At 42.6% G+C, this 19869-nt stretch overlaps 1 protein-coding gene across 2 annotated transcripts in view; it reads right to left on the minus strand.

Annotated features, from left to right (window-relative positions):
• The window catches only part of gramd1a (GRAM domain containing 1A), a 99044-nt gene that overhangs the window by 78330 nt on the left and 845 nt on the right, over positions 1-19869 (minus strand). For both annotated transcript variants that reach the window (XM_031905432.1, XM_031905431.1), the window contains exons 2-3: positions 19633-19793; positions 1349-2315 (exon numbers count right to left, since the gene is read on the minus strand). In XM_031905432.1, coding sequence (XP_031761292.1) covers positions 1349-1686 — 338 coding nt within the window. In that variant the 5' untranslated portion in view covers positions 1687-2315; positions 19633-19793. The remainder of the gene's footprint in view (positions 1-1348; positions 2316-19632; positions 19794-19869) is intronic.

The following is a 19869-nucleotide window of genomic DNA, read 5'->3' on the forward strand; positions in this document are numbered from 1 at the left end:
AACCACTGCCTGGTTGCTAGGGTAAATGAGACCCTAGCAACTGGGTAGATGTTGAAAATTCCAAATGTTCTTTGCTGCATTAGATATAAGGGCTCCTCCATAGAAATGCCCTCTCAGCTTCAATGATTGGCCCTTTCCATGAAAGCCCCTCTCCTGAAGCAAATGAGGGCTGCCCAAAAAGCTACAAAAGATAAATATATATATAAAGGTATGGGATCTGTTATCCAGAAACCTGTTATCCTGAAAGCTCAGAATTATTTTTTTGATTGTCATCAAATAACTTACATTTTTAAAAATGATTCCCTTTTGCCCTGTAATTATAACACAAAACGTTGCACTTGGTAACTAAGCTGGGCAAATCTATACTGGAGGCAAAACAATCCTATTGGGGTTGTTCCCCTTTAAATTAACCTTTAGTATGATGTAGACATTGATATTCTAAGATCATTTCCAATTAGTCTTCATTTTTTATTTTTTATGGGTTTTTGGTTATTGAGCTTTTTTGTTCATCAGCTCTCCAGTTTGGTATTTCAGCAGCAATCTGGTTGCTAGGTCCTATGTACCCTAGCAACCAGGTAGAATGAGAGATGGTATATCATTAGGAGAGGGGCTGAATAGAAAATAAGGAATAAAAAGTAACAATAACAATAAAACTGGAGCCTCACAGAGCAATAGGTTTTGGCTGCCGGGGTCAGTGACCCCCATTTGTCAGCTGGAAAGAGGCAGAAGAAATAATTAAAAAACTATAACATAAATAAAGAAGACCAATTGAAAAGTTGCTAGGAATTGGCCATTCTATAACATATTAAAAGTTAACTTAAAGGTGAACCACCCCTTTAAAGTTTACATTTTCTTTTTAGTAGTCTTAAAGGGGTGGTATCCTTTAGGTTAACGTTTAATATGTTATAGAATGGTCGACTCTTAACAACTTTTCAATTGGTCTTATTTTTTATTTTGTATAGTTTTTTTTACATACTCTTTCCAGCTTTCAGCCAAAACCTATTGCTCTGTGAGTTTTATTGTTATTGTTACTCTTCATTACTTACCTTTCTATTCAGTCCCTCCTCTATTCACATTCCTGTCTCTGTTTCAAACCACTGCCTTGTTGCTAGGTTACATTGGACCCTAGCTACCAGATAGCTGTCGAAATTCCCAACTGGAGAGCTGCTGAATAAAAAGCTAAATCATTCAAAATAAAGACCAATTGCAAATTATCTTAGAAAAACCCTAACACATACTAAAAGGTGAACAACCCCTTTAAAGGTATGAAGATCCTTTATCCAGAAAACCCCAGCATTCTGGATAACAGATCCCATACCTGTATAAATACACACACAGGGGCACTTACCAGCTTTTTGCCTCTCGCCTCTTTAGCCACTTCCTAAACAGGCCGCGGCGCCTCTGTGGCGAAGCACTGGGTGTGGAGCAGTTGGACCAGGCCTCATCCTCACTGGACGGGGTCACTTCTATAGCTGGGGGTTTCAGGCTCCTCCCTCTTACGGCCGACCCCTCTGCGTCGCTTCTTCCTCCAGACTCGGGGGTCCTCTGACCCTTCTTTGACTTGAGGCGCCTCCGCCTGGCACTCGGGGTGGATGAACAGGACCACGATTCCGGGGGCTTTAGGGACGGCAACTGCTTGAGGGTTTCCATGGCTACGGCAAAGGAATTGGGTCTGGTGCCTCTCATTGGGGCGACAGTTAATCCAACGTTTAGCCTTTACACACCTCTAGATTGTAAGCTCCTTGGGGACAGTTTCTCTTTTTAGCATCATACGATCCGGAAAGAATTAATTATAAGGGAAATAAACCAAAATCAATCATTGCAAAACAACTGGCTCCTCGGGGGCGGGGCAAGTCAGACATGAAAAAAGGGGGAAAAGGCAAATATGGGTTTTTTCCCACATCAAAACCATTTCAGAAGGGTGAAGTCATTTCCGTCGGATCCATTGGTGACGCATTAAAGCGCCAGTCGTGGGGTTAATATGGAAATAAGGACTCGGCGTGCGTAAGGCCTGAGACTTTCACTTCGAAAATGTGTAAAAACAGCAAAAAAGTGTCAAATTGCTTTTTTTTTGTTTCACAGTAACTCTAAAATTCCTGGTATAAGAAAAAAACAAAAATAAACATAGGTAAAAAAGCTTTAAAGGGCAAGTAGAAGAGCAAGGAAACGCTCTAGTTCTTCAGAGACTCCTCGGGTCCCATTTGGGCTCCCTGTGGTTCCGACTCTCTCCCCGATTCTCGAATGGAAACTCTCTCTCTCTGCAGTCTCTTATTCTCATCGACTTCTCCCACCTCCGAAAATAACTTCTTTATTATCTGTAAATGACAGAAAATTAACGACCATGAAATATTAGCCCCGCCCCCCCCCCCGGCATGGGTAATGCTGTGTGACAATGAGGCTAACGAAGTCACGTTATGACGGGTAATTAGAGGAAAGATCTTGCAAGGGTTGTTCAGAAGGGATTATTAAGCAGGTCACGCTAATAAAGGAGAGTGGGGGGGGGGCTGCTGTCACCATATAATTACCAGCTTTTATTAATTGTATTTAATTATTCTAACATCAGCATTTCCTGTTACATCAGTGACGTGGGTTTTTATATAGTGTATCTATATGTATGGCTGTTTGTACCCTCCGCTTCTGCTAGTGTTTGCTTATATCTTCTACTTTAATCTGTCACAGGCCTCTCCGTGCTGCAGTGCTGTACCAATGGAACGAAATACCAGCAAGCTATGAAATGGCTTATACCACTCAGCAGGGCTTTTATTGAATAGCGAAATGGCGAAATGTATCATTATTCTGCCTTTTTATAACCTACTGTCTGATTGCTGGGGCCCAGTACCCGCCAAGCACAGTGACCCCAGTACATTCCTTATCACGTATCTTTTTTCATCTTCGTCTCCATCATAAGTAAAATGCCCCATTTAATACCCCCCCAAACTGATGCCTTTGCCACAGTGGGGGCCCTATTTGTTCCAGTAACCAGGGATCCCCCAGACTGTTACTACCCAGTACGCAAAGCCCCATTCCATATTCCGCTCAGGACCGTCTCTTATTAATGGCATAATTCCTGCTCCCCCCCCCCCCCCCCCCCCCCCAGAAACAGCTGTAATTCAGAACTTTATTTCACTGTATATAGCGCTCTATTATTTTTGGGGCTGAATTTATAGCTATTATGTGGTTGGCATTAGCCGTCTCCATGGTAACGTGCATAACCGCGCACAAATGACAGCGGTAATTTCAGTGTACCCGTCGGAGCCGATTTCTGACAACAGTTTCTTGCTAAACATCAGCACTTTGTGTTCTCGTATTATTTTATTATCCGACGGCTCCGTCTTCTGCATTCCGCCTTAAGCACAGACTGGCCGTTAGGATAAATGCACCCTGCTTGCCTGAAGAGCTGACGCTCTATTTCAATGGTAGTTTCAATTTCTGCACTGTGTATGTGGCGAGGGTGTGGGACACCCACATGGTAGGGATCCCCAATAGTAGGGATCAATGGGCTTCCATATAGGGGGAGGTCCCAGAGACCCTCATTATCATTAAAGGTTAAGGGGGTCACTGATTATATATGAGTATGGACCTCCTTACCTTTCTCATAATGGGCAGGGCCCAACTGTGGGGGTGGGGGTCAGTCAGGTTGCCTGGGGTGCCCATCCGGCTTGGCCCACCCCTGCCCTATAGTGAAATAATATGAAATCTCTTCTATACTTCTCTTCTCTAAGCTGCATTCTGGGTAAATAAGGCCACAACTTTATAAATGTCCCCCACTAAGTTTGCCCAGGATCAGCAACCCATAGCAACCAACAGTAACATAGTAAGTTGGGTTGAAAAAAGACATACGTCCATCACGTTCAACCATAATGCTTTTAAACAGGTGACGAGAAAATGCCAGCGGCTGATTGGTTGCTATGGCTTGCTGCTCCTTTTATTTTACTTAGTGCTTTTTATCACAAATGGGGGTCCAAGCCCATTCAGGCGACAAAACAATAAGCAGAATAATAGCCCTTACTATGAATCGGGCTCCTCTCTATGGTAGCCATGGAGCCAATGACACAAGGAGCCCAGTTATTTTACAGCTAGGAAGCCAATCAGACAAAAGACTGCCCTGTGATTGGCTGACAGCCATTTGAACCCCCAGCCAGTGTAGAAACAGCAGCATATTTATTCTGCATGAATAGATCTCACCTGGGCGTTAGTAAGCTTCCGGGATGAGCCTCTCCATTACCAGCAACTGTCAGATTAAACCTCATTTTCACTTCTTCATCTGCACCCTCGGGGGGAAGCCCCGCCCCTTTAATACCCTTGCACGCACACGTTCTGGCATTTCGAAATGGCTTTCAAACAGGGTCTGTGCATTGCTCAATGCTCCACTTCCGCAGGAAAGTGACACTAGATAACCTTAAATGTATCTGTTATCATAACCGGTAACTGGCCCTTGCCATAAAGCAAGTCCCTGCCATAAAGCAAGACAGGACTGCTGTTTACTGCTCTCAGAAATAGACATCTATGGTTCTGCCCTATTGTAATGGGGCTCTACCAAACACAGCAGAGCCCTGACTTGTTATAGGGCCCCACGATATGATCATTTTGGGGCCCCCAAATTCATGGCACCGGCAACACGGCTCAGCTGGAAAGGAAGCAGTTAAAATGGCTGAAACAAATAATTCTAACTATTTTAGCTGATTAGCTGCTAGAATTAATGAACTTTTAGTATAATGTAGAGAGTACTATTCTGAGTCAATTTGCAATTGGTCTTCGTTGTTTTTTATTTGTGGTTTTTCGATTATTTAGCTTTTCGCTCAGTATCTTTCCAGTTTGGAATTGCAGCTGCTATCTGGTTGCTAGGGTCCAATTTAACCTAGCAACCAGCCAGTGATTTGAAAGAGAAACTGGAATATCCATAGGAGGCCATACATAGAAAGATAAGTAATAAATAGTAACAATAACAATAAAACTGGAGCCTCACAGAGCAATAGTCTTTTGGCTGCCGGGGTCAGTGACCCCCATTTGTAAGCTGGGAAGGAAACAGTTAAAATGGCTGTAACAAATAATTCTAACTATGTTTAGCTGATTAGCTGGTAGAATTAATTAACTTTTAGTATAATGTAGAGAGTGCTATTCTGAATCAATTTGCAATTGGTCTTCATTGTTTTTTATTTGTGGTTTTTTTAGTTATTTAGCTTTTCGCTCAGTAGCTCTCCAGTTTGGAATTTCAGCAGCTATCTGGTTGCTAGGGTCCAATTTAACCTAGCAACGGGCAGTGATTTGAAAGAGAAACTGGAATATCAATAGAGAAAGATAGGAAATAAATAGTAACAATAACAATAAAACCGGAGTAATAGGTTTTAGCTGCCGGGGTCAGTGACCCCCATTTGGAAGCTGAGAAGAAGCAGAAGAAGAAGGCAAATAATTCAAAAAGTATAAAAATTAAAAAATGAAGACCAATTGAAAAGTTGCTAGGAATAGGCCATACGGCCTATTCCTAGCAACTTTTCAATTGGTCTTCATTTATTAATTTTAATATACTTTACCATAATAAAAGTTAAGCAAAAGGTGAACTAGGGTTCCCTAGCATTCATGGGGGCAGTTGAGTGCAATTTAACAGCCTAAGGGGGCACATTAGTGCTCGGGGCATGGACCATGAGCGGGGGGGGGGGGGCACACATATCTTTATGAATAGCATCAATGCCTATACAGTTCTATGCCCATTCCTCGATACCCTGCCGGCCCATTCCGTCCCATATTAGCTCTGACCTCTCAGTGTGTCCAGGGGTCACCAAGTGGCATCCCTGTAGGTCAGTTTGTGACCCCCCCCAGAGCAGCTGTCAGGATATTTACTAAGAGGAGCTGGTTGCTCTTTCCATGTTTGCTTATACACAGGTGGAAGAGACTCGTGCCCACGTGCCTCCCAACCCGGGCAGTTATGGTGTCATATTGGGTAACTAGATCCTAAGAGGGAGGGGAGGTGACAGTTGGAAATAAGAGATCCTCAATAGAGAGAGAAGAGGGACTGTGTACAAATACCTGCACCCCCACCCCCCAACATTCTGATGCCCGATTACCCTAGTCTCATTTAGTAACAGCCTCCCATGGTGTGAATGGTTTTTACCAAGGGGTAGAAGGAGAAGAGTATGGATGATACCAAGGGTAAGGAGTTGGGGGGAGAAGACAGGAAACTGATTGAAGGGTGAGGGAATGATTGACAGAAGGCTTGCAATGGGTATAGGGGCAATAAAAGGATGCATAGATGATGGCTATAATTATTTTTTTTTTCAGCAGCTCTCTAGCTGGGAGTTTCAGCAGCTATTTGGTTGCTGGGGTCCAAATTACCATAGCAACCAGGGAGTAATTGGAATAAGAGGCTGATATATGGGTAGGAGAGGGGCTGAATAGAAAGATATGGAATAAAAAGTAACAATAACAATAAAACTGGAGCCTCACAGAGCAATAGAGTTTGGTTGCCGGGGTCAGTGACCCCCATTTGAAAGCTGGAAAGATTCAGAAGAAGAAGGCAAATAATTCAAATAAAATAAATAATGATGACCAATTGAAAAGTTGCTCCGAATTCTATAACATACTAAAAGTTACCTTAAAAGTGATCCACCCCTTCAGTGATATAGTAAAGGCAGGAAGGTATGGGAATAATGTGGGGTAACAATGGGGGAGCAGAAGGGTGGGAGAATGATATGGTGGAACAAAAGTTTGTATATTGATGAAGTGTATACATGGTAGGGGATAATGACATGATATGGGGGTGAGTACATAATGTGGAGGGATGGGGGGTGCATAATAGATATGGGGGTGCATAAGGATGTATGGGGGAAACAGAATGCTGTAAAGATATAAAGGACAGAAAGGTGAATGGGGGGAAGGCAGTCGGAATGAATGGGGGAGCAGTAGGATGTGGGAATGAATGGGGGTCAGACAGTCAGAATGTATGGGGGAGCAGTAAGATGTGGGAATAAATGGGGGTCAGTCAGAATGCATGGGGGAGCAGTAGGATGAGGGAATGAATGGGGGCAGGCAGTCGGAATGAATGGGGGAGCAGTAAATTGTGGGAATGAATGGGGGCAGGCAGTCAGAATGAATGGGGGAGCAGTAAGATGTTGGAATGAATTGGGGGCAGACAGAATTGGGGGCAGACAGTCGGAATGCATGGGGGAGCAGTAGGATGTTGGAATGAATGGGGGGCAGACAGTCGGAATGCATGGGGGAGCAGTAGGATGTGGGAATGAATGGGGGTCAGACAGTCGGAATGAATGGGGGAGCAGTAGGATGTGGGAATTAATGGGGGTCAGACAGTCGGAATGAATGGGGGAGCAGTAGGATGTGGCAATGAATGGGGGGCAGGCAGTCGGAATGAATGGGGGAGCAGTAAGACGTGGGAATAAATGGGGGTCAGACAGTCGGAATGAATGGGGGAGCAGTAGGATGTGGGAATGAATGGGGGGCAGGTAGTCGGAATGAATGGGGCAGCAGTAGGATGTGGGAATGAATGGGGGGCAGGTAGTCGGAATGAATGGGGGAGCAGTAGGATGTGGGAATGAATGGGGGTCAGACAGTCGGAATGAATGGGGGAGCAGTAGGACGTGGCAATGAATGGGGGGCAGGCAGTCGGAATGAATGGGGGAGCAGTAAGACGTGGGAATAAATGGGGGTCAGACAGTCGGAATGAATGGAGGAGCAGTAAATTGTGGGAATGAATGGGGGTCAGACAGTCGGAATGAATGGGGAAGCAGTAGGACGTGGGAATGATGAAGCTCTGGGTGTAGGAATGACAGGAGAGCTACAGGGAATCTGCATTTAGTTGGGGGGCACTTAGACAAACTGACAGCATATGGGGGGAGCAGCGGGTGCCTTAATCATGTGAGGGTGCAGCAATAATAATATTTAGGGGTGCAGATAAATCCTATAAGTGCGCAGTAGAAATCCTGGCATTCCTTCCCCTCCCATAGATGATATATAAATACACACAGTAACCCCCCCCGGTCCCACGTCCCAGACATCAGGGTGTTCCCTGGGCGGCCCCTGCATGCACAACTCTCCTGACTTACTGAGCCCAATGCCGTCCCGCCGCTGGCACTGCCAGGAATACCCACCTCTCTGCAGAGCTGCTAATCACTCACTGGGGGGGGGGGACGTAGCCGCCGCTGCCTGTGCTGCTCCTGGGCCTCCCTGCTTCCAGGGCTGGAAGTTTGGCACTGACCTTCTGGCTGCTGATAAAATATTAAGGTGGCTAAACGTTCTCCTGGGCACGTGTAACCCTTCCGCTGCCAGGGAGCTGCAGTGCCAATGGGCACAGGAATAAAGTGCCCAGGCTGACAGATCTTCCCTGGAGCAGAAGGGAATCCCTGCAGCAGCAGCTAGCCCCAACACATGGACTCATTGCCCTGCACTGACAGTGTGGCCACGCCCCCTACTCACTGATTAAAGGGAAACTAACCCCAAAATGAAAAACATGTGCACAGCATCTAAGATCGGTTTTCTCTTTTTGTATCAAATCCTTCTGTTCCATAGGAATCCCCCCCCCCAGCCTGGTTTCTGCCTCCGAGTACCTGAATGGCAATGATCAGCTCCTATTTGTCAGTTCCTATACAGGCAGGGTGGCTTTTGCGGCTGACAGTTGACACAACTGATTGCTACTTTTCATAACTGTTACAGCCATTATTGTGTCTCTGTGACACTTTTTCAAGAAAAAGTGTCTTTTGTATCTTCTTTTTTCTTAGTTCCCAGACAGGGAAAGAGAGAGATCCATACTGAGATGTGGGGGTACGGAGACACATTCACCCAAGTAACTGCTGGGTTGCTAGGTAACGAACCTCGGCGGTCATTAAGGGACACAATGCACCCTGTTGATTATAGTAGAGACTTTCACCCAAAGACAGATAAAGGGACCCCCCCCCTTTATTTGATCTATAGCCCCAATTTGTAGGGAGACCTACAAGACAGTAATGGGTTAATACTTATATTAACATCATAGCTGGAAGATTTGAGACTAGCAGACAGCCCCGTTTAATACGGCTGTATACTCATAATAATAAATATTATTTACAATAACGTGTAACTAACAATGTTGCCTTTAATTTGCCTTATATGGAAATAATGGAATATTGCGCTTCTGATAGAAATCGTCATATATGAAAGGTTATAAAGGCACCAAGCGTTGCTGTAACTCAGACTTTCCAAGAGAACCTTGTCTCCCAGTCTTGTTTTATGACAAGGTTGGGTTAGAAAAAATGCCAACAAATGGTGACTTGCCCCACGGTGATTTTCCAAATATAATTGTTAGTGTCAAATGCACATTCCCTCCAGAAGGGGGAGACATTCTAGGGGATGCAATCGATTAGAACTAAAAATATCCCTCTTTAGACTCGGGCAAAGCGTTAAGGTGCCGCTCCTGTGCAATTATCCTGCAGGAACGATCACTTCTGACAGCTGGAAATCTGGCACTGAGGGTTGCGACTACTGACTACTACTATCAGAAGCCACTGAGGGGTTCTGTGCCCATATAAAGGCACAAGGCTGCAGGCTGAGTTATACAGGGAACTCTGAGTATCACTCATGTATTATAAGGGATAATGTACCCCCTACTGTAAATGATAAGGATATTAGCAGTCACTGAGGGGTTCTGTGCCCCCCATATAAAGGCACAAGGCTGCAGGCTGAGTTATACAGGGAACTCTGAGTATCACTCATGTATTATAAGGGATAATGTACCCCCTACTGTAAATGATAAGGATATTAGCAGTCACTGAGGGGTTCTGTGCCCCCCATATAAAGGCACAAGGCTGCAGGCTGAGTTATACAGGGAACTCTGAGTATCACTCATGTATTATAAGGGATAATGTACCCCCTACTGTAAATTATAAGGATATTAGCAGTCACTGAGGGGTTCTGTGCCCATATAAAGGCACAAGGCTGCAGGCTGAGTTATACAGGGAACTCTGAGTATCACTCATGTATTATAAGGGATAATGTACCCCCTACTGTAAATGATAAGGATATTAGCAGTCACTGAGGGGTTCTGTGCCCCCCATATAAAGGCACAAGGCTGCAGGCTGAGTTATACAGGGAACTCTGAGTATCACTCATGTATTATAAGGGATAATGTACCCCCTACTGTAAATTATAAGGATATTAGCAGTCACTGAGGGGTTCTGTGCCCCCCATATAAAGGCACAAGGCTGCAGGCTGAGTTATACAGGGAACTCTGAGTATCACTCATGTATTATAAGGGATAATGTACCCCCTACTGTAAATTATAAGGATATTAGCAGTCACTGAGGGTTTCTGTGCCCCCCATATAAAGGCACAAGGCTGCAGGCTGAGTTAAATAGGGAAAAACTGTATTTATTAAAAAATTAAAGAATAACTAATGAAAATTGCAATTGCGCTCACATTTTACATACAGTTTGAGTGGGTTCTAATGCAAATACTCTGAATTCCAGGAACAGCGGCGGCGCTGCTAACACATAATTAGACTTAAGCCCTGACCCCATGCTCTAATAAAAGCACAATGTGCAGCAAAGCCAAACCAGGAACCTAGTTACCTCTGACAAATAAAATCCCTCCAGATTATTATAATACACGAGTAAAGGCAGTATTGGCATAATCTCCTTAAAAATGGTTCTAATTTAGAGTCCCGAAGACATCGTTGTGTGTAGTGTAACACTTTGTATTAATTTAAAGGGGCAGTTCACCTTTGGGTTAAATTTTAATATGATGTAGAAAGTAACATTCTGAGACAATTTGCAGTTGGTCTTCATTTTTCATTATTTGTGTTTTTTTTTTTTAAATATTTCATATTTTGCTCGGCAAGTCTTCAGTTTGGATATTTCAGCGGCTATCTGGTTTCTAGGGTTCAAATTACCTTAGCAACCAGAGAGTTGTTTGAATGAGAGACTGGTACAGGTATGGGATCCCTTATCCAGAAACCCAAAATCCACAAAGCTCCGAATTACGGAAAGCCTGTCTCCCATAGACCCCATTTTAATCAAACAATTCAGATTTTTAAAATTGATTTCCTTTTTCTCTATAAATATAAAACAGTACCTGTACTTGATCCCAACTAAGATATAATTACCCCTTATTGGGGGCAGAACAGCCCTATTGGGTTTATTTAATGGTTAAATGATTCCCTTTTCTCTGTAATAATAAAACAGTACCTGTACTTGATCCCAACTAAGATATAATTACCCCTTATTGGGGGCAGAACAGCCCTATTGGGTTTATTTAATGGTTAAATGATTCCCTTTTCTCTGTAATAATAAAACAGTACCTGTACTTGATCCCAACTAAGATATAATTACCCCTTATTGGGGCAGAACAGCCCTATTGGGTTTATTTCATGGTTAAATGATTCCCTTTTCTCTGTAATAATAAAACAGTACCTGTACTTGATCCCAACTAAGATATAATTACCCCTTATTGGGGCAGAACAGCCCTATTGGGTTTATTTAATGGTTAAATGATCCCCTTTTCTCTGTAATAATAAAACAGTACCTGTACTTGATCCCAACTAAGATATAATTACCCCTTATTGGGGCAGAACAGCCCTATTGGGTTTATTTCATGGTTAAATGATTCCCTTTTCTCTGTAATAATAAAACAGTACCTGTACTTGATCCCAACTAAGATATAATTACCCCTTATTGGGGCAGAACAGCCCTATTGGGTTTATTTAATGGTTAAATGATTCCCTTTTCTCTGTAATAATAAAACAGTACCTGTACTTGATCCCAACTAAGTTATAATTAATCCTTACTGGATGTAAAATAATCCCATTGGGTTTAATTAATGTTTTATTGATTTCTTAGTAGACATAAGGTATGAAGATACAAATTATGGAAAGACCCCTTATCTGGAATACCCTTGGTCCCGAGCTTTTCCTATATGAATAGGAGAGGGCCTGAATAGAAAAATAAGTAATAAAAAGCAACAATAACAATAAAATTGTAGTCTTATAGAGTGATAGTTTTTTGGTTGCCGGGGTCAGTGACCCCTATTTAAACGTTGGAAAGAGTTAGAAGTAGAAGGCAAATCATTTAAAAAGTATGGAAAATAAATAATGAAGACCAAGTGAAAAGTTGCTTAGAATTGGCCGCTCTATAACATACTAAACATACTAAAAATTCCAAATTAACCTTCTGCCCCTAAATACCCCAACCTGCCTGCCCCCCTTACCATCCACCCCGGCACAGGGCAATGAGCCAAGGCAAAGCAATAGAATAGCTCCTAATCAAATAAATGAATTCACACAGAAGGAATTCTCTGGGCAAACAACAGCCTTACTGAATTACTCCTGACGGTAATACTACAGAAGTACTCACCCTATAGTAAATATACAAACATTCCCAGCGGAACCGTCTGCAAATGGATCCTCGTCACCCATTGTATAGAAGGCAGAATGCCAAGGGCCCCGGAGTGGAACAAATCCGACACACCAAGGATTCTTTGATAAAGATTTCCCACTCAAGGTTATGTGAAGAAACGCAAGGCCGCCAGCGGACAAACCCGGTATTTAGAACTTTCTATGGGCTGAGCTGGAAGGGGGGGAGAATAAATCAAGTCTCCATACAGTTGAACGGTCACGGCCATATTGATGGGACACTGTGGGGAGCCTATTTATACTGGGGGGGGGGGGGGCCTTCCTGTTTGAAGGCTATCCCACTAATCACAAAGCAGTGAAAGGGCAGAAGGGATTGGGGTTAATGGAATGGAAAATATAAGTTTTGAATGTTCGATCCATGTGAACCCAGGGGATACATACAAAATCTGGTTATTAAAGGAAAACTATACCTCCAGAATGAATCCTTAGCCAACATCACTTTAAGTGGCCTATTAAAGAAACTGGAATATATATATCAGTAAATATTGCCCTTTTATATCCTTTCCCTTGAGCCGCCATTTTGTGGTGGGCTGTGTGCGCCCTCAGAGATCAGCTGACAGGAAGTGATGCAGCTCTAAAGGTGGCCATACACGTAAAGATCCGCTTGCCTGGTGAGGTCGCCAAGCGAGTGGATCTTCTCCCGATATCCCCCACCTACGAGTGGCCGATATCGGGGGAATTTATAATTTCCCCGATATCGGCCAAACGATCGAATTATAATGACTGTAATAGGCGCAGTCGATTCGGGGACCGCATCAACGAGTCAATGTGGTCCCCGATCCGGCTGAATTTTTTAACCTGCCCGATCAATATCTGGCCGATTATACAGATACAGTCAAGACAGAGACATCAATGCGACACCCTATAGAGACAGCCTGATAAGTTCAATGGTTACTTCTAGGGTAAGGACCCACAGAGCCCCGCCCCGTGACATCAGCGGGCAGCCCAGCAACATCATGCCCTTCCTCTCTACCTGCAGAAAAGGTGGCAACCCTATTCAGCACTGTGGTCCCTTTACTAAGGCAAGCAGAGCCCAGGGAAGAGCTACTCCCTGCTATCAATCCTTGTAGGAGCACTGCTCTTTCTAGCTATTCCTCGCTGTCTCACCTTCTTAGAACGTACCATTACATTAGCTAATTCTCTAACTGACTAAGCCTTGTTCATGGCGTCCTTGTTCCCTATCTTTCACTAAAAGCGATGTCCATCTAAGGCAGAACTGCTGTACTGGTCCTAGCTGACCCCTGGCTCCCCACACACATCCATTCTAGAAAAAGGATCAAAGGCCAAAGAAGAAGTACCACCCTTTTCTAATCAGTTTATTAAAGTATGACAGGAAGTGGTCACTTACCTATGGGCCAATAATATAGATATGTAAATGAACTAACTTAGATACGTGGGCTTCTGCCTTGTGATAAGCAAATCTGTGCCGTTTCACACGCCGGAAAATTTGCGAAACTGCTGAAACATTGCAAAACGGCAAAAACATTTAAAAATGTGCAAATTTCTTGACGCAAGCAACCTTTTTTGAACTTTTTTTGACCCAACCACGAACTCAGTGGAGGAGACATTTATATGGATATACCTGCTGGAACTATGATGAAGAAATTGTAAGTAGAAGGCTGACAAGCTATTCCTTATATGTTGAATGATTTATTACAGGTATGGGATACGTTATCCGGAAACCCCTTATTGAGGGCAGAACAGCCCTATTGGTTTTATTTAATGGTTAAATGATTCCCTTTTCTCTGTAATAATAAAACAGTACCTGTACTTGATCCCAACTAAGATATAATTACCCCTTATTGGGGGCAGAACAGCCCTATTGGGTTTATTTCATGGTTAAATGATTCCCTTTTCTCTGTAATAATAAAACAGTACCTGTACTTGATCCCAACTAAGATATAATTACCCCTTATTGGGGCAGAACAGCCCTATTGGGTTTTTTCATGGTTAAATGATTCCCTTTTCTCTGTAATAATAAAACAGTACCTGTACTTGATCCCAACTAAGATATAATTACCCCTTATTGGGGGCAGAACAGCCCTATTGGGTTTATTTAATGGTTAAATGATTCCCCTTTCTCTGTAATAATAAAACAGTACCTGTACTTGATCCCAACTAAGATATAATTACCCCTTATTGGGGGCAGAACAGCCCTATTGAGTTTATTTAATGGTTAAATGATTCCCCTTTCTCTGTAATAATAAAACAGTACCTGTACTTGATCCCAACTAAGATATAATTACCCCTTATTGGGGGCAGAACAGCCCTATTGGGTTTATTTAATGGTTAAACCCCAGAACCCGAGCATTCTGGATAAGAGGTCTATTACCTGTATTAGTATTTTGTAGAGATCCATTACTAGCAGGACTGGCAAACAGAAGACAAACTAACGGGCAGAGCTGCCAAATGAGCGGGACACTGACCCAAAACAACACAGGCTTGATGGGCGCAGGATAAAAACGGAGAGATAAGGGCGTAATCAGGCCGCATTGCGTTACGGACAGTTTATCATGGCATCGATGACACTTTATCCCACTAAATCCCCTTCGTATCTCCCAGAACATCAGCTGCTCATTTCCCCCACTTTATCTCTCCTGCCCAGAAAGCTGATACGGGGCACCTAGTACTTGTCCAAGGAACGCTGAGCCCCACACACCGTACTCACTGCGCTCTCACTAATCCACATTACATTGCCGCGTCACGGCCAGCAGATGTTGGAAATAACACGTACCCTGATAGGTCAGGTTTGTGCTCGCTTTATCTCTGGTATTGGCCTGGCTTATTCTGCCATAATGGTGCTTATTCGTATATCTGCGATTATTACTGCTAGTTACTCAGACAAGGAAATTCCATTCAAAGGCTGTAAGGAAATAGTGACCTCTAGTGGTTACATTTGCGTGATGTTTAAATACTTTTCAGCCATTGAAACTAGGGTTGCCAGAACTCTGGGCAAGGAGGTGGGGTGTGATGTCACTGGACGGGGCAGTGATGTCATGGGGGCAGGCCACATTGTCACAAGGGTGATGATGCAGCGATTGGCCAGGGAGGCACTGAACTAGACCTCATGTGATGAGTGCAAGGCAAAAGGAGTTTATTCAAAGAATTCAAGGGGTAGTTCACTCTTAATATGTTATAGAATGGCCAGTTCTAAACAACTCTTCAATAGGTCTTCATTTTTTACCTTTTATAGTTTTTGAATTATTTGCCTTCTTCTTCTAACTCTTTCCAGCTTTCAAATGGGGGTCACTGACCCCGGCAGCCAAACACTATTGCTCTGTGAGGCTCCAGTTTTATTGTTATTCTTACTTTTTGTCATTTTCTTTACTATTCAGGCCCCTCTCCTATTCATATACCAATCTTTCATCCAAACCACTCCCTGGTTGCTAAGGTAACCTGGACCCTAGCAACTAAATAGCTGCTGAAGCTCAAAACTGGAGAGCTGCGGAACTGAAAATGAAATACCAAAAAACTACAAATGATAAAAAATTAAAACCAATCACAAATTGTCTCAGAATATTACTCTCTACGTTTTATTACTTATCTTTCTATTCAGCCTCTCTACTATTCATATATCAGTCACTCCCTGGTTACTAAGGTAAATTGGACCCTAGCAACCAGATAACTGCTGAAATTCCAAACTGGAGAGGATCACTGCTCTACATCATACTAAAAGCTAACTGAAAGGTAAACAACCCCTTTAACATCACAGTAAAATACTTTCATAACAAATGTTGTTTTGTTGGACAATAGTTAGGTGTAGGTAGTACTATAGAAATAAGGGCTTAAGTCAGTACCGGGTGCCCTAAGCAACCTACCCCTAGTCCTGCCCCTGGATTATAGATGATGGTTGGAGCCTACTAGGAGATCCTTTGGTACTTTCCGCAGGCCAGTCTGACCCTGACTAGTAAAATACAGTACAGGTACAGGACCCATTATCACAAATGCTTGGGACCAAGGGTATTCCGGATCAGGGGTCTTTCCGTAATTTGGATCTCCATACCTTAAGTCTACTAAAAAATCAATAAACCATCAATTAAACCCAATAGGATTGTTTTGCATCCAATAAGGGTTATTTCTATCTTAGTTGGGATCAATTACAAGTTACTGTTTTATTATTACAGAGAAAAGGGAATCATTTAACCATTAAATAAACCCAATAGGACTGTTCTGCCCCCAATAAGGGGTAATTATATCTTAGTTGGGATCAAGTACAGGTACTGTTTTATTATTACAGAGAAAAGGGAATCATTTAACCATGAAATAAACCCAATAGGGCTGTTCTGCCCCAATAAGGGGTAATTATATCTTAGTTGGGATCAATTACAAGTTACTGTTTTATTACAACAGAGAAAAAGGAAATCAGTTATAAAATTCAGAATTATTTGATTAACATGGAGTCTATGGGAGACAGGCTTTCCGTAATTCAGTGCTTTCTGGATAATGAGTTTCCGGATAAGGGATCCCATACCTGTACATGTAGTGCTGATAGGAGACACCAGAAATTGGCATATAACCTGTATAATATATAACCTATATAATACCAAGCTATTATGGGTCAGAGGGGGCCTGTACAATAATGGAACTAGTGCTAACGGGGCCCAGGTGAAGGGGGTGCAGCCAGGCCCATATACGATGGTGCCCCCTGCACCCCTGGTAGTTCCGCCACTGGGGCTGAAACAAAACGGTAGATAAATGGAGTCCTATCTGACTGGAGCAATTGATGGCTGGGATTTTTAAATATGTATGGATGTTTTAATACAAAAAAAAGGAATTTGGGTTTCATGTTTAATTTGAAAAAAGACTTTTATTATACAGCTTTTTATTTCTGGGAAATGTCGGACTGGGACCTCAGGGGCCCAACAAAAAAACCTTAGACTATAGGCCCAGTCTCCAAACTATTTTACCTCCTTTCCTCACCCAACCTCTTTATTCTCCTAGTCTCTTTTATTTACATGTTAGCATCTATTTTTCATTTTTGTTCCAATTCAGAAATAGGGAATGACCATGAAACAAGCCAAACGATCAGGAGCAGGAGGGCCGACTGACACCTGGGCCCACCGGGAGTTTTCCTGGTATCAAATGGGGGTCACTGACCCCGGCAGCCAAAAAACCTATTGCTCTGTGAGGCTCCAGTTTTATTGTTATTATTACATTTTATTCCTTATTATTCTATTCAGGTCCTCTCCTATTCATATACCAGCCTCTCATTCAAACCACTCCCTACTAAGGTAACTTGAACCCTAGCAACATGATAGCTGCTGTAATTCCAAACTGGAGAGTTGCCGAACAAAATGTGAAATAATTGAAAAAAAAAACAAACCACAAATAATGAAAAAATGAAGACCAATTGCAAGTTTTCTCAGAATATTAATCTCTACGTCATACTAAAAGTTAGTGAATAACCCCTTTAAATAATACCTTTATGGGATTGCTTGACTAATAAGGGAACTATTTTATGAGTCAAAAGAAAAATGGGCACCAACAGTTCCAATAAGCCAGGAATAACTAACAGAAACAGAACAGAACAAATGCCCAGATATGGATTCTTATTAAAACAAAGGAAACAGACACTGACACACATAGGGCTATTACAACCCTGTGACAATAATGACACAGCTGCCAAACTGATAGACACAGGCTGTTTAGGAGACGGCTAAAGTCCTCATATAGGAGGCCAAATACACAGGAACCTTTGTCCAAGTCTTGAAGATTAAAAAAAAGCCCATATTTAAAGGAAAACTATACCCCCAGAATGATTACTTAACCAACAGATAACATAATATAAACTAAGTGGCCTATTAAAGAATCTCCCCAAACTGGAATATATATATCAGTAAATATTGCCCTTTTACATCCTTTCCCTTGAGCCGCCATTTAGTGATGGGCTGTGTGCTCCCTCAGAGATCAGCTGACAGGAAGTGATGCAGCTCTAACTGTAACAGGAAGTAGTATGGGAGTAACAGGTGAATTCATTGGCTGATGGGGCCTAGCATGTATGTGTGCCTTGGCTTGTTTGTGTGCACTGTGACTCCTATGATCCCAGGGGGCGGCCCTTAGTATATAAAATGGCAGTTTCCTATTTAGGATTACCCAATGGCACATACTACTAAAAATGTATATTTATATGAAAATGGTTTATTTAGATGAAGCGACATCCCCAAGCGAGCAGATCTGAAGGTGTATGGGCACCTTAAGGGTGAAGACACACGGAGCTACTTAGTAGCAGCTACTTGTCATGGCTACTTAATGCCAGAAAATACCCTGCTATAGACAATACTGAGAAATGCCCCTGCTAAAACACACGTTATCAGTAAATGATCAGCATTGTCTGTTTTAGTAGCCATGAAAAGTAGCTGCTACTAGTAGTTCCATGTGTCTTCACCCTAAGGAATCATGAATGTGACGCCTAGAGATGCTGCAATGATGGAGAAGCAGCAGGAGGAATTAATTACAGTGAATATGATACTATTCTTCTATGGCTCCTGTTTGCATTGGGATCTCCCCTGAGGCCATATGTTCCATAACTTCGTTTTCTGGCTCTCATGCCCAGGGGAAAGGCAGAGACAGAGATAGAGGAATGATTGGGAACTGACAGATGGAAAAAAGGAATTATAGTCGCCTGGAGGGAACAGACAAATCTTGTGCAAATGCTGATTAAGGTGCCACATGAACATACTCAATGCAGAGTTTGGTTACCATATTCTGGGGCTGAATTTGGATTGGAAACATCAGAGAATGAATTTTTGCTCCAAAAACTGCCCCATGTGTCTGCACCCAGGACAAAATTGCCCTTGCAGGGGCAGAAACAACCCAAAGCGGAGTTGTCGTTTGTTTATCCACAGGCTGAGAAATGGTGGGGTTCATTTATAAACACTGGGCAAATTTGCACCTGGGCATTAACCCATAGCAACCAATCTGACCCCGGCAGCCAAACCCTATTGCTCTGTGAGGCTCCAGTTTTATTGTTATTGTTACTTTTTGTAACTTACTTTTCTCCTATTCATATACCAGTCTCTCATCCCTGGTTGCTAAGGTAACTTGGACCCTAGCAACCAAATAGCGGCTGAAACTCCAAACTGGAGAGCTGTTGAACTGAAAATAAAATAACTAAAAAACTACAAATAATAAAAAATGAAGACCGATCGCAAATTGTCTCTGAATTACTCTCTACATCATACTAAAAGTTAATTCAAAGGTGTACAATCAAGAATATATAAATATAATACATAATTTTCACTTACCAATTATCTTTCCTGGACAATAGAAGTTGTGTCCCGGTGCAAATGCCCTCAATAAAAGCCATACTGAGTCAGGCAGGATCAATGATAGTAATAATATAATCTCTCCCGGGTAAATTCCGCAATGTTATAGGGTTCAAATCCCCCACGCAGCCTCTCGTTCACTAGGGGTTACAAAGTAGAGAAAGGATTCACAGTCTCAGAATCTCTTTGATCCAAATCAGTTTCATATGGATCGAT

This window comes from Xenopus tropicalis, chromosome 7, assembly GCF_000004195.4.
Source record: "Xenopus tropicalis strain Nigerian chromosome 7, UCB_Xtro_10.0, whole genome shotgun sequence".
Lineage (NCBI taxonomy): Eukaryota > Metazoa > Chordata > Amphibia > Anura > Pipidae > Xenopus > Xenopus tropicalis.